The 14603-nt window shown below is 43.7% G+C and overlaps 1 protein-coding gene across 2 annotated transcripts in view; it reads right to left on the bottom strand.

Moving 5' to 3' along the window:
• Positions 1-1136: 1136 nt before the first annotated feature.
• Positions 1137-14603, bottom strand: part of Lin52 (lin-52 DREAM MuvB core complex component) — a 92753-nt gene continuing 79286 nt past the window's right edge. For both annotated transcript variants that reach the window (XM_051149186.1, XM_051149196.1), the window contains one exon: positions 1137-1761. In XM_051149186.1, coding sequence (XP_051005143.1) covers positions 1706-1761 — 56 coding nt within the window. In that variant the 3' untranslated portion in view covers positions 1137-1705. The remainder of the gene's footprint in view (positions 1762-14603) is intronic.

The raw sequence follows: 14603 nt of genomic DNA, 5'->3' as shown, positions 1-14603 counted from the left end.
CCTCTAACATTCTAAAATACATATACATACTGTACATAAATTTATATTATCAATATAAAAATACATCATTAACATTTCTAAGGATGACAATAAAAAACCAATAAATATCACAATTCTAAAACGTCTACTTGCTTAAGTGCTGGTGAATAGGATGAGAGTAAAGAAGGCCATAGCAGCTCAAACACCAGCCCCTGGCTTCCCATTGCAGACTGGAGTTAGTCTGGGGGAGCTAGCCCAGTATTCTCCACATACTTTCAATTTCCCCAAACTATGAAAAGTGCCTGATGTCATCAACTCTCAAAAACAGAGTGACAAGAAAACAACCTGACATTACGGCATTATTTTCCGATCACTTGCACACACTCACTTTAACTGCATTTAGTGAGATTAAAAAGTGTCAATCATAGACTTAAGCTTAAAATCAACTGGCCCTTGTAGGGAGTACCCAGCAGAATGCTGTTCTTCTCATACTCATATTTTGTGTACATATTTCATTCTTTTTCCTTTCAAAAGTAAAAATTGTGTTGATCCAGTAGCAGTAATGAGGGGAGAATCCGACATCAATTCTAGCATTAGGCACAAATGTCAAAAACGGTCAAGGAACCGGCTGAGAACCCGACGTGTACTGTGCCCTAGCAGGTACAAGACCACAAACGTGGCCACAGAGCCTTCTCCTTCCTATACCGCTCGGGGAACTCTCTGCACTTTTTAAAATGTGAGAGACTGTGTCTAATTGATTTTACCAATGGACAAAATTTTCAAATTTTAGCAGACACAACTAGCAAAAAACCTGCAGGAGCTGTATTTAAGCTAGGACAATTTCATGTGGGTGTGCTTTTATCATAGAAGCGAAGTGTCTGATACGTGGCTAAGGAGGAAAAAGGGGACAAAACACGGCTACCGTTCGTTTGCCAACACACACTAAGTCAGCCAGGGCTTCTAGTTTTCACTCAAATGGGAACTCTCACAACCATGCCCTCCCACTATCCAGTCATACTTACTTTTTCACTTACAAATTTAACAGACTAACCAGAGTTCCTTCTGTTACCGTCATACTGGTCTGGAGGTCCAGAACCGAGGTGACCCAGCATGAGCCTTTCACTCTACAAGCTAGTCCCAGGAGAGGCACTACTAGAGTTCCACTTGTCTGGAGTCAGACGTGCAAGGTGGGACCGGGGGTGGGGAACGGACAGTGCTAAGGGTGAGAGTGTCATTGGAGGTATAGACTTAAAAAAGCAGATGCACATTTCAAGAAGATTCTGTTCCCTCCAGAATGGAAGTCATAGAACGCATCAGATCTTAGAGTTCACAGGTCAGGATGCATAGTCTGGTCCAGAATGTAGTTGGTCTCTGATGTTCTCATCATGAACGCTCCTTAAGAGATCAAGTACGACTCAACAGGGCCCATTCAACCAGCATGTCACCACTGACTTTGCCATTACAGAGTCAATCCCAGAGCTCCTGGAAACGACCTTTCAGAATGACAGGACCTCTGGATACTGGTAACCAATATCCAGAGCTACGAAGCCGACTCAGTAAACAGCGACGATCCTGATTCTTCTCTTACTACCAAATGTCCTCAGAGGTGCAGAGTGCCAGGAGCAGGGGAGGAGGCAGTCCTAGAAGCACGTGGTGGGACTCATCAGGGCTTCACTGGGAAGGGAACTTGGTTACAGTCTTCAGAACACCAGTCCATGGGCAGTTGCTACTTCTTAGGCTTTTCTAGAATGTTCAGGAATTTTCCCCTTGTCATTTCTCTGGCTGAAATCACAAAGTAAACAAAATATCAATGAAAATCTAAAATAGAGAAAAGGGATGCAGATATGCACAATAGACTCAACTTCCCCAAAGTTGTAGTCTGACTTCCACATCTTTGTCATGTGTGCCTGTACTTATAAATATATGTAAATATAAAAAGTATATTGGTAATTCAATCAGTTGGTATATACTTAAATAAATTCTATACCAAACTGGTACCCCAACAAATTCAATTACCACTAGTGTTCTAAAAGAGGAAAACAGACTACACTGACAATTAAAACTAGACAGCAAATCTGAAGTTGGCAACTGTATAAGGTGCAGGTGAACGGGGGAAGATTCTCAGTTATCCTTACAAAAATCATCAGGGGTTCCAGGAAGGGTCTGCGTCCCTGTTTCTCTGTCTCTCAACTCTAATACCCATTCACTATCTTATGCAGCTTGTTCTGGGAGGCTCAAATCCAACGAAGACTAGACTCTTCTCGGGACTGTTGGTTTCTGCACATTTATAAACTCAAAATCAGCGATCAAGCACCCCACTGTGAGCACTGGGAGGCTGTGTGTGCTGTAATATAACAGGGTTTATATTCCCTCAGTGCAGCTCATCCTGCGATGGTGTAATAAAGCAGGGTTTATAGAGCTTTGGTCTTCTCTCTCTTGGCATTGTCAGTCCGTAGGTATTTAATATAGCCAGGCAAGGTTTATGTGTCTTTCTCTGACTTTCAGTACCATCAATCTTTGAAACCTAGTTACCGCTGGGTTTATTCAGCTACTTTCCTATATGCGAGGCTCCAAAGTAAAAGTAAACCATTTCCCAATTACAAGGGGGCACTCTAGAAGCCCCCCATTATAGTTCTGTCAACCACATTTTCAATAAGCATGTGTAGTATAGCCCCGCCCCATCTTCATTCCACAGAGCCATCTTGTTAGAGCTCTCAAGAGCACTTAACAGTTGTGAAAGTTTCTGATGGTTAGGCTGGGAAACAAGAAGTCTTCTACAACTACACAGTGGATACAGGGTAGGCAGTGTCCTACGGCCTCACAAGAACATGTCCATCTTGGTCAAAGAAAGGAAGTGGTGGGAGAGGTAAGTGCAGTAACGGAAAAGATGTTTGCTCCGACCTTCTTGTTATCTTTACCAATGGACAGAGCCTCCACTCCAGTGAATCTAAACTTAGCTGCTTATTTCCCAGGCCTGGTGGTAAGAGCCTGTAATCCCTCTGGGGGCTAAATAACTTAATAAGACCCAGTCTTAAAATAACATGAAGGCCTGCGGATGGAGCTCAGTTGGTAGAATGCCCACCTAGAGTGTGGGGCTCTAGGCTCAAGCATCAGCAACGCACACGGCTCCCCAGCCTTCCTGCCTGCACCCTAGTTCGGTATATGTACAAATGGTCATCACAGGGAGGCTTTCAGTGTCATCAGTCTACACTTCCCAGGGCTCATGAGCTTCCGAGTCCCAAGAAAAAGAGGAGGAAATTCTATCAGCTAGGTTATCAAGCTCAGGGTTGGGTTCCTCAGTGTCGTCAACCCTGCCTAGGCCAAAATCTGATCCTTCGTACATGTCTTCCTCCATTCAAATGTCAGTACTGAGAGCAGGCCTACTGAATAGATGCTGCTCACACAAACAAAAGTAAACAAAACCGTAAGCAGGAGCACAGCAAGAGCTAATGCTTCCTTTATAGTCAACTAAGACCAGCCAGTGGGATCCAGGGAACCATTTTCTCTATATGGCAGGTTTTTAAAAAATGTATTTTTGTTTTTGTTTATTTCCCCAAGAAAAACAATGTCTTTTAAAAATTTATTTATTTTTAATTTATGTACATTGGTGTCTTGCCTGCATGTATGTCTGTGTGAGAGTGTCAGACCCTCTGGAACTGGAGTTATAGACAGTTTACGAGCTGCCATGTGGGTGCTGAGAATTGAACCCAGGTCCTCTGGAAGAGCAGCCAGTGCTCTTAACACCTGAGCCATCTCTCCAGCCTGAAAAACAATTTATTTCTCCTTATTTTCTTGAGATGAGGTCTCTATATAGCCTTGTTTGGCCTGGAACTCACTATGTAGACCAGATCAGGATGGCCTCAAACTCAGAGATCCACTTGCCTCTGTCTCCCAAGTGCTGAGATTAAAGGTGCTGTCAGCAAGGCATGTATTACCTACCAGGCACAGCAAAATAATAATTTAAATGTGTGTGTGTGTGTGTGTGTGTGTGTGTGTGTGTGTGTGTGTGTGTGTGTGTGTGTGAGAGAGAGAGAGAGAGAGAGAGAGAGAGAGAGAGAGAGAGAGAGAGAGAGAGAGAGGAGAGAGGGAGGAGAGAGGAGAGGGAGAGAGAGAGGGAGAGAGAGAGGGGGGAGGGAGGGAGAGGAGGAAGAGGGAGAAGAGAGAGAGAGAGAAGGGGGAGGGAGGGAAGGGAAGAGGTTGTGGGGATTAGGTCTCTCTTTCATCATGGGGTTTAGGGGACTGAACTGATGACTGAACTGATTGTAGGCTTGGCAGCAAGTACCCTTACTGGCTGAGCCATTTGAAAGAAGTAATGCCAAGTTAACAGAGATCAGGGGTCAAGGACTAGTGTAGTTGATTGGAAATCAACTGTTTATCCATGGGGACAGCAGGGACTTTTTTGTTTTGTTTTGTTTTTTTTAAACACAGAGAATGGCGGATTGGGGCTGGGGATGCAGCTCGGCTGGTGACTGCTTGTTTGGCATTACATAACCTGAGCACTGTGGTGCATGTCTAAAATCCCAGCCCTGAGGGAGGAGGCACAAGCCTCAGGCTGGACAATGTCTAATCCTCACCTTCTGCATCTGTACGACAGGCACAGGCAGAGCCCATCTGCTCTACCTTCTCTTGGATAGTATCGGTCTAGTGGCAGTCACTAGCACAACCATTTTAGACACCGACAAAGTAACTACTTTTGTTACCCTCCACATTTTCTGAGTGAATAAATGAACGAATGACGATAAGGGAGGCCAGAAACCTCAGCAACTCCACTGACTGGAATCTTTATCCTTAATCTGGTCCTTCACAAATGTACTTACACTTTTAGGTATAGTGGCTACACGGGTCAACTGCCTACTCTTGAGTGTAAAGTCTGAGGCCTTTAAGCCCAAACAGCACCACACCAGCCTGCAACACAGCTAGAAGCAAGTGTGAGAACCAGATATGGGTAACAACTCTGCTAGCTGGAAGAGAGCCCTGTTCTGACCCCCAGACACGCCCTGCTTTCACAGGTGACTTCTGCCTGTTGTCCTCAGATCTCCCAATCTTTACTGTTATTCAACAGGGTTTCATTTTTTAGGCATGTGAGTGTTTTGCCTGTATGTATGCGTGTTTAGTGTCAACAGAGGACAGAAGAGGGTGTCAGATTTCCTGGAGCTGGTGTTACAGATGGTTATAACCTCCCATGTGGGTGCTGGGAACCGAACCCAGATCCTGTATAAGAGCAGAAAGTATTCTTAACCCCTGAGCCATCCCTTCAGGCTCTTCTTACTGTCCTCCCCCCTAAAGTGAAAATAATGATCTGGATATGTTAATATTTAGTATTATAAAAGGACTCAAATATTTGAGTTTTAAAAGGAAAAATAAGCAGAGATTCTGAAGTCCCTCAGTGGTAAGTTTTCCTTGAATTTAACCAATCCTTTTTAACAACTTCCTTTCCACTCAATCATTCCTCCCCCTTCAACCTAATCCAAGTATACAGAGCTGCAGAAAACCACCATAAAAGCAGAAGTAATTCAAAAGACATCATCTTCTACATGGGAGGGGAGAAAGTTTCCCTTCTTGCCAGTCCCATATAGGAGATATACGAATGCATGACATCGCCGCTCCCTAAAAGAGGGCTGTGTCCTATAAATCAGATCCTAAGCACCAACCCCTTTCTGTGCACAGGGAAATTGCTATGGGTCAGGGGCTGCTCCAGAGCAAGTGCCCTCCTGTTCACTTGTCATCAGGAATGTTAACATTTCTGATTAATTCATATAGCCCTTATTTTATTCCTGGTTTCTTTATCCTTGCTCTCTTGATCTGTTGCAGTGTGAAAATTCTTACCCAACCTTCTACAGTAATCACCACCCGCACACTACACCCCCCCCTAAACCTAGTGAAATTGTTTAGTGATGCCAACCGTGCTTTTAATTTGCAAGACATCAGACACAGAGGTAATTTATACCAACATCTGTTCATTTTTGACTTCTGAAACAAACTCACACATGCTGTTACAAAATCCCATTAGGAATAAGGAGACAGCCTTCTGCTACTGTTCCATATTCCTTACACACACACACACACACACACACACACACACACACTTCTAGGAGGGGTTATATATGTAAATATATTTTGCTAATGTATTCTCCCCAAAGGATTTCAATTCTCTCTTGGGAAGAGCCTTCAGAGCTGCTGCTTGATGCCAGGGGGCAGGAAGCTGTCTGTCCTCTCCTGCCTTGCTCTACCCATTCTTCTTCACAGTAGTTACAGGCTTGTCCCCTCCCCCCCACCCCCGGATAAAATGGCTAAAGTAAGATTATATGTTCCTGAGCTTGGCACTTCTAGTTCCTTCCCATCTGGGCGATGGCACAGTCCACAAGATGCTTGCTGTGTGAACACAAGGACCTGTTTGGTCCTCAGAACCCACCTACAAAAGCTGGGAGTGGTGGTGCTTGTTTGTAATCCCAGTGTAAGGGGTGGACAGAGGTAGACCCTGGGACTGGGTAGTTAAGCAGCCTAGCATCATCTGAGTTCTAGACAGTTTGTGAGAACTGTCTCACAAAATAAGGTGGACAGTGTTTGAGAAAGGACACTGATGTTCTCCTCTGGCTTCCACATGCATGTATGTACACGCACACTCCCACATATGCTCAACACACACAGGAAGCAACCCTAAGAACTAGCGGTATTGCTCAATGGTAGACTGCTTGCCTAGCAGGTTTGATCCCTGGTACCACACACATATAAGAAAAAGAGGAGCAGGGCGGTGGTGGCGCACGCCTGTAATCCCAGCACTCAGGAGGCAGAGGCAGGCAGATCATTGGGAGTTCAAGGCCAGCCTGGTCTACAAAGTGAGTCCAGGACAATAAGGCTACCCAGAGAAACCCTGTCTCAAAAAAACAAAACAAAAACAAACAAAACAAAAACAAAAAGGAAAAGGGGAGAGGGAGAGAAAAAAGGGCCAAGACAAAAGTGGCCACAGAGAGTTTTATCTAGTTGGTGAAATTTGCTATTTTTGCTTTGGGGTCTATTGTCTGGGACTATCAGCTCGAATGGAAAGGCAATACTACCAACATCCTAATAACTATGCTGCTAGAACATGTGATGTGCAGATGAGAAGCATGGCACCGTGTCACATCATGATTTACAGAGAGTCTATAGACCACAAGTGGAGAAAAGCACAACAGAGGCTGTCACTGCAGGGTTAACATGTGAGCGGCTGCAGAGTGTGGGGTACATGCAGAAAGCCAGCACCTGGCTGGACCACAGTCAACTCAGGTTTAAGATGCTTCCATTCCCCTTTGTAGTTTCTCTCGGGCTGTCAGGTTCATAGCAGATGTCAACAGCTGGGTATATGTAGAGAGGTCATGGCTGAAGGGAGGATGCTATCCTGCTCACTCTGGAAGAAGTGTGGGGCTGATATAATCTCTTCCACAGACCCTCCAATCCCTCCATCTTCCATTTAGCCTTGCCTCTAGTTCCCAGTCCACAGTGACTAGCCCCAGGCTGCCTTCTCGGCAGTAAATTTTCTGGTGGCTGGGTGAGAAGATTCAGTAGTACAGATTGATTTCTTACCGGAGAGGGAATGAGGGATTACCAGAGGCCCCTGGCTAACGAGATTGGGTGCAGAATCTCTCGAGACCAGCCCCCTCTGCCAGAGCTTTGTACCTTTTGCCCATGACATACGGAGTTCATTACAGAAAGATTTTTTAGATTATAACTTTGAGGCAATTGCCTGATAAAACTCTGCTTGACTTTTATGCAGGGAACAATGCAGTAAAGACTCAGTAACTTTTTAATGAAATAGAAGAAACTCATAAAAGGCTTGGGTTTCAATTTCAATCTACTCTAAATATTTTGGTGCTGCAATGTAATTAAAAACATTTGCAAGGTGGAGAAGAGTTATCCCTTACTCCTCTTGTCCCTGTCCCCCAAACCCTCATCCAGAAGAGTAACAACTTGCCGCTTTTAGGAGATTCTACTATGAGCAGCCGAGGAAACAAAGGAGAGACAGCATAAACGGGTGGCAGGGCAGGGCACTTCTGCACTTAGCAGGCTTAGACTTGAACTCAGTTCCCACCGTGAACCTTGACTCCTGGCAAGCCCCCAGCCTACCTCTTGGAGCTTCAGATCCCTCATCTGTTCAAGGTCGGATTAACAAAGCAAAGGTCTAAAGATTTGAATGTACCTCTTACACATGGCTTTCCTGATTGATTCAGAACTGTTCTTACTGTATGTAGTTTATTATAAATAAAAAAATAATACAAAGGTCACACAGGCATTCGTAAGTGCTACCTACTGCCACCATGTCTTTCTTGTGCCTCCGTCTTCTGATCTACCATCTTCAACTCATATGACCGTTGTTCTCAGTTGGAATTCCTTCCCTAGGATTTTGGTCAGTCCTGGCAAGTACTGGAGTTTCTTTAGCCACCCACCAACAAGAGGTAGAATGTCTGTACTAAATAAACAAACACACAGCATGAGGACTGGTAAAAGGAAGCTTATTATTTATTACTTTAAAAAATTGGTTTTTTTTTCCCCCCTGAGACAGGGTTTCTCTGTGTAGCCCTGGCTGTCTTGGAACTCACTCTGTAGACCAGGTTGGCCTTCAACTCAGAGATCTACCTACCTCTCGGGTCCTGGGATTAAAGGTGTGTGCCACCACTGCTCAGCATAAATCTTTACTTCAAAATTATTTTATTTTAGGTGTGAGTGTTTTACCTGCACATCAGTCTGGTCACCATGTCTGTGGTCGGTGCTGTGGAGGCCAGCAGAGGGCATCAGATCCCCCAGGGCTAGATTTATGGACGGTTATGGATCACATGTGGGTGTTGGGAATCAAACCTTGGTCCTCTGCAATAGCAACACGCTCTGTTAACTGCGGAGCCATCACCTGGCTCCTATTTATTATCCTTAAGAGATCTTCAGCTGTAAAATAGTCACGGGCACACCTTGCACATAAACTCTGGAAGACTGAACCCCACTGGAAGCAAGCCTCTTGAGCAAAGCTGTTGGTGACCTCTGATGAGCTTATGACTTCAAGAATCCTGAGGAGAAGTTTCCAGGGACACTCTAGGGCCCACTTTACAGCTCTCCAAAGTCAAAGAAGGGTTAGAATATTCCTGGCAAAATCAGGGTGCTCAAGGCTCTTCTTAAAAAACACTAATTCTTAGCTGTCTGCCAAATTTTGATTCCATCTCTTCTATCATAATAAGCATACATGATAGGAACAGAAAAAAGCAAATACAAAACCCCAATCCTACATCTGCCACTGCAGTTAGAGGCAGTTCCCTTCTTTAGCTACACTAAGATGTACTCACAGCAGGAACAGAGAAAAGCCTGGCTAACAGTTTAACGCATTGTGCCAAAAAGCTGTTTACTTAACTAGCTTAGTAAAGATGTTTTGTGGATATGGTTCTGTTTGTTACTAATTATTGAGTCTTCAACGTTGAATCTTCTCTAAGTTAAGATAAGAGAGAGTCTGCTCATTGACCACCAGTGCGTTCTATACAAAAAGCACGAAGGAGTGTTCATCAGTAAAGTCAGTCAGTGCGCCAACTATGCATGTGCCACATGTTTTCTTATGAGACTGTTCTGAAGCCCTGCTGTCTTGCGGGGGAAGCCAGGTGTTAACAGATACTCTGGCACAGCAGGAAAACAACCGATGCCAAGGTGATGTACAGTGCTGATTTTGGTTTGGGGGAACTGGAGAGCGTTCCTGCTGTAATGGTGTGCATGTGGCAGGGCAGTTCCAAGGCAGCTTGCCAGCCTGAGATCCTCTGGACAGAGAAGAACATCAAGAGATGAGTAACCCAATTTAATTCAAGAAGTGATAGCAGAGAGGAAAGTCAGGACTTGACGAACAGGTAAACAAATTTGGACACTTCCAATATGGAAAATCATTTTAATGGTGTTTCATAGCAGAAGGAGGGGGAAAAAAAAAAAGAACAGAAATATCCAGCTAACAGATTTATTTTCAGAATATAAAACACCAAGCAGGAACATAAAATACGAGAAGTGTCAGCCATGATGCCTAGAGATTGAAGGCAGATGCAGAAGAATCTTAATTGTCAGGTGTTGAAAAATGCTGTCTTCAGGCGAAGAGTGTCTGTGTTTGTCTATCAACTCTCCCTGCTCAGAACTCTTTTAAGAGCAAAGCAAGACTAGATTTCAAATATGCAATCTTGCCACCCTCCTCCCAAACAAAGAATCTTAAAATTTTCCATTCTAAAAATGAAAACTAACTGCTTCTTAGTATGCTTTGGGACTAGGTCTCATGTAGCCCAGGCTACCTTCAAATTTGTTAGTTAGCCGAGGAATCCTGATCCTCTTGTTTCTACCTCCACAATGCTGGGATGACAAGTGCGTGCTATATCATGAGTGTTTTCTGCAGTGCTGAGGACTGAACCCAGGGCTGCATGTATGCTAAGCAAGCACTATAGGAACTAAGCTGTATCCCCAGCACTCCCTTTGTTTCAAATAGGGGTGCATACAGGTTAGGGTGGTCTAGGTAGCAGCCAAGAGCCATGGATAACAAACCTGGTCCTTCTGTCTCTGCCTTCTGGGTGCTGCTGTGTAACTATAGGGGTGCTGCTGTGGGACTATAGGGGTGCTGCTGTGGGACTATAGGGGTGCAGCTGTGGGACTATAGGGGTGCGGCTGTGGGACTATAGGGGTGCGGCTGTGGGACTATAGGGGTGCGGCTGTGGGACTATAGGGGTGCGGCTGTGGGACTATAGAGGTGCTGCTGTGGGACTATAGGGGTGCTACTGTGGGACTATAGGGGTGCGGCTGTGGGACTATAGGGGTGCGGCTGTGGGACTATAGGGGTGCGGCTGTGGGACTACAGGGGTGCTGCTGTGGGACTATAGAGGTGCGGCTGTGGGACTATAGGGGTGCGGCTGTGGGACTATAGGGGTGCGGCTGTGGGACTATAGGGGTGCTGCTGTGGGACTATAGAGGTGCGGCTGTGGGACTATAGGGGTGCTGCTGTGGGACTATAGGGGTGCAGCTGTGGGACTATAGGGGTGCGGCTGTGGGACTATAGGGGTGCGGCTGTGGGACTATAGGGGTGCGGCTGTGGGACTATAGGGGTGCGGCTGTGGGACTATAGAGGTGCCATCATACTCTGCTCACTTGGCTCCTCTCAAGTGTAAAGCTCAACTGTGTGAAAAACAATGAGAGCAAAGCAATGAATTAATAATCTGGGAGTTAGAACTTTTATTAAATAATTGTGAATTTGTGCAGAATACTCATGGTTTTTGAGCTTTACAGAAACACGAGGACCAAAGTCTAGTAACAGTTAATATTCTCTCTAATAAAGTAAGAACAGTAGTACCTATCGTTAAGACAGAACAGCGAGTCAAAGGGCCTCATCAGTACACACAACATTCTGCTCTAGTTAGAATAACGTATTCATGTGCTATATTCTGCCCTCGGGGAAACAGGCCAAGATCACAGTGCAGAGCGTTCCACACAGCTTGAGTGCTCCGACAACTTTCCTTCTCGGTCCATGCCACTTCTAAGTGCTGCTTAAGTCTGGGAGAAAGAAGGACCAGCCTTCTTGACCCCTGGGGCAGGGAAAGAGTTACATTCTCACACTGAGCAGCCAATAAAACCTCTCTTGATTATAATTTAGATAAGAACCACTAGATTGAATAATAATGTCTGAAACTCCCCTGGCTGTTTCACCTTGAGACGTCCATCACTGGGTTAAACATGATGCTAATTGCATTTGGATTGATTAATTTCTCTCACTCCTGTCTATTCGAATAACGCTTAACAAAATAATCATAGCGCCCAGAGCCAAATCTTTTCCGTCAAAGGAATGAAGCCATCAGAACAGGCAGAGATGAAAGAAATGAAGATGACCCGTAATTACTGCTACGGTGATATCATTACCATATTATACAAAATGAGCACGGGGAGGTGGAGGAAGGAGAGGCTGAAATTATTTATTTATTTTAATGGGACCTTACAACCCAAGAATACAGATTTGATATCAAGTGCAAAGCACAAAAACATGTAACTTAAAAAATGAAAATCTTGCTCATGAAATTGCAAAATCCAGCAAACATCAAGCCTAAGACATATCAGGTGTGTAGGACTGTGAGCAGATATTCACACCACTGCTCTTTTCTGCAGTAACACTATGTACATGACTTGCAGAGACATAAGATGCTGTTTTCCTTTACGCCACAAGGGTTCTATGGTTACTAAAGATTTCTTTACACAGAAAATATAATTTCGTTTTAACATTGTTATAAGTGTCCTTGCTTATAAATTTATAACCTGAATTTTAAGTGAAAGTAGTTTGAGTTTAAGAGGACAAAGAAAATAGATGCCTATGAATCTCAAATATGTTCATTGGACAACATTATGGTGTTTTCTTTTTTTTTTTTTTTAACACATTTTTATTAAAAAATAAAATAATTCATATTACATCTCATTTTCTATCCCATCCCATGCATCCTCCCATTCCTCCCTCCTTCCCACTTTCAGCCCAAGCCCCCTTCCCTATGACTTTGACTGAGGGGGACCTCTTCCCCCTGAATATGGTGCTAGGGTATCAAGTCTCTTCTTGGTAGTCTGCTATCCTTCCTCCGAGTGCCATTGGGCCTCCCCAACAAAGGGACATGGCCAAATATGGGGTACCAGAGATCGTGTGAAAGTCAGTCCCCAGTCTCCACTTAACTGCAGAGAATGTTCTGTCCCTTGGCTAGATCTGGTGTTTTCTTAAGACACTAGCAGGGAAGAACAAAACACTATTTCCTATAAAATTTCTGCTGCCTGATAAGAGCTTTTTAACACTTAGGACAGAAAACTTTTGATTGCACAGGATTTAAAACCTGGTTCTAAATCTAGAACTTACTAGATGGTTTTGCAGAGAAGTCATGTAGTTTCTCTGTACCTCACTTCTTTCATCTGTAAACTGAGGTGTGCTTGTGTGTGTGTGCGCGCGCGCGCGCACAAAACCACACAGGTATTCAGTAAGTGCTGGCACAAGAAAATAGACAAATAACAAAACACAAAGGTGATGTGTCTCTAAGGCTGACTCTGTAATGTCCACAGAGCCCTGTACAATGTTTTGGTCACTGCGTTTACTTAAGTTAATCAAACAAACATTTGTAAGGTACCGTGCATCTAGAATTTAAAAAAAAAAAATGAAATATATACACAGACTACTTGATATGTAATTTAAAAAATCTAGAGGATATTTCTGCTAGGGAATTTTAAAGGCAGAACTATTAAATAAAAGTCGATATTGAAATTGCTTTATTTAGTTTGAACAACAGGTACATTTCTCTTTTTACTCTTTTTAAAGATTAAAAAAATTATGTGTATGTGTTTTCCTGCATGTATGTATGTCCATCATGTATGTGCATGCCTGATGCCCTCAGAGATTAGATGTTGGATCCGTTGGACCTAGAGTTATAGATGGTTATGAGGCATCCTGTGGATGCTGGAAACTAAACCTGGGTCCTCTGCCAGATCAGTAAGTGCTCCTAACTTCTGAGCCATCTCTATAGGCCCTCTCTACTTTTCTATGTAAGTATTATTAAACAAACCAAGCCCATATATTTGAGTTTATAATTTGTAACAATTTTGAACAGCACTTTAATAAAAATACCAAGGCAAATGCTACTGCCAATTAAAAGAGTAAAATAATGATGATGATGATATGGGTGCTGTGGTTAGGAAATTCTTCTCTCTCTGTTAATTCAACACTCTCTGGTCTTTTTCCTGATTTAGACAGTCAAGGTAATGTAGGGAAAATAGCTTATTTTGTCTATATTTGGAGTTGGATAGGTATAGTTTACATTTATTATAGAAATAGGCTTATTGGCCTTGAACTGACTACAGTCCTGATCTTAAAACTTTAAGAGCATAAGCAGCCAGCAATGGTGGCTTACATGAATAGTTCTAGCACTCAAAGGGGATGGCAAGAAGACCATGCATTCAGGGCCATCCTTACCTGCACAGCCAGTTCTGGGCCAGTGGGCTGTATGAAGCCCTGGCTCAAAAAACCAAATGAGCACAAGCAAGTACGCAATATACCTGAGCATCAGTTTTCTTGTCTGTAAACTGGAAACTAGTTTTAAATGGATTCTTAGAAAAATGAAGTTGGACACTGTGACAACCCCAGTCTGTAATCTCAGTACTTAGGAGGTTAAAGCCAAAGATCATCACAAGCTCAAGGGAAGTCAGGGGAATACATAAGAGTACTAAGCCATCCAGGTATGGATGCCAAGATCTTATTTCCAAAAACTTAAAGAAAACCAGACAGCGGTAGCACACACCTTTAATCCCAGCACTGGGAAGGCAGAGGCAGGCAGATCTGTGAGTTTGAGGTCAGGCTGGTTTACAGAGTAAGTTCTAGGACAGCCAAAGCTACACGGAGAAACCCTGTCTCAGGCTAGAGAGATGACTCAGAGGTTAAGGGCACTAACTGCTCCTCCATAGGTCCTAAGTTCAATTCCCAGCAACCATGTGGATCTGATGTCTTCTTCTGGCCTGCAGGTGTACATGCAGGCAAAGCACTATATAGATAATAATAAATAACTAAATCTAAAACAACAACAACAAAACAAACACAAAAAACACCAAAAAAAAAAAAAAAAACTTGTCTTGAAAAACCA

Source organism: Acomys russatus, chromosome 1 (assembly GCF_903995435.1).
Source record: "Acomys russatus chromosome 1, mAcoRus1.1, whole genome shotgun sequence".
In the NCBI taxonomy this organism is placed as follows: Eukaryota; Metazoa; Chordata; class Mammalia; order Rodentia; family Muridae; genus Acomys; species Acomys russatus.
The sequence above is the reverse complement of the archived record's forward strand: the minus strand, read 5'-3'. Positions and strand labels throughout refer to the sequence as shown.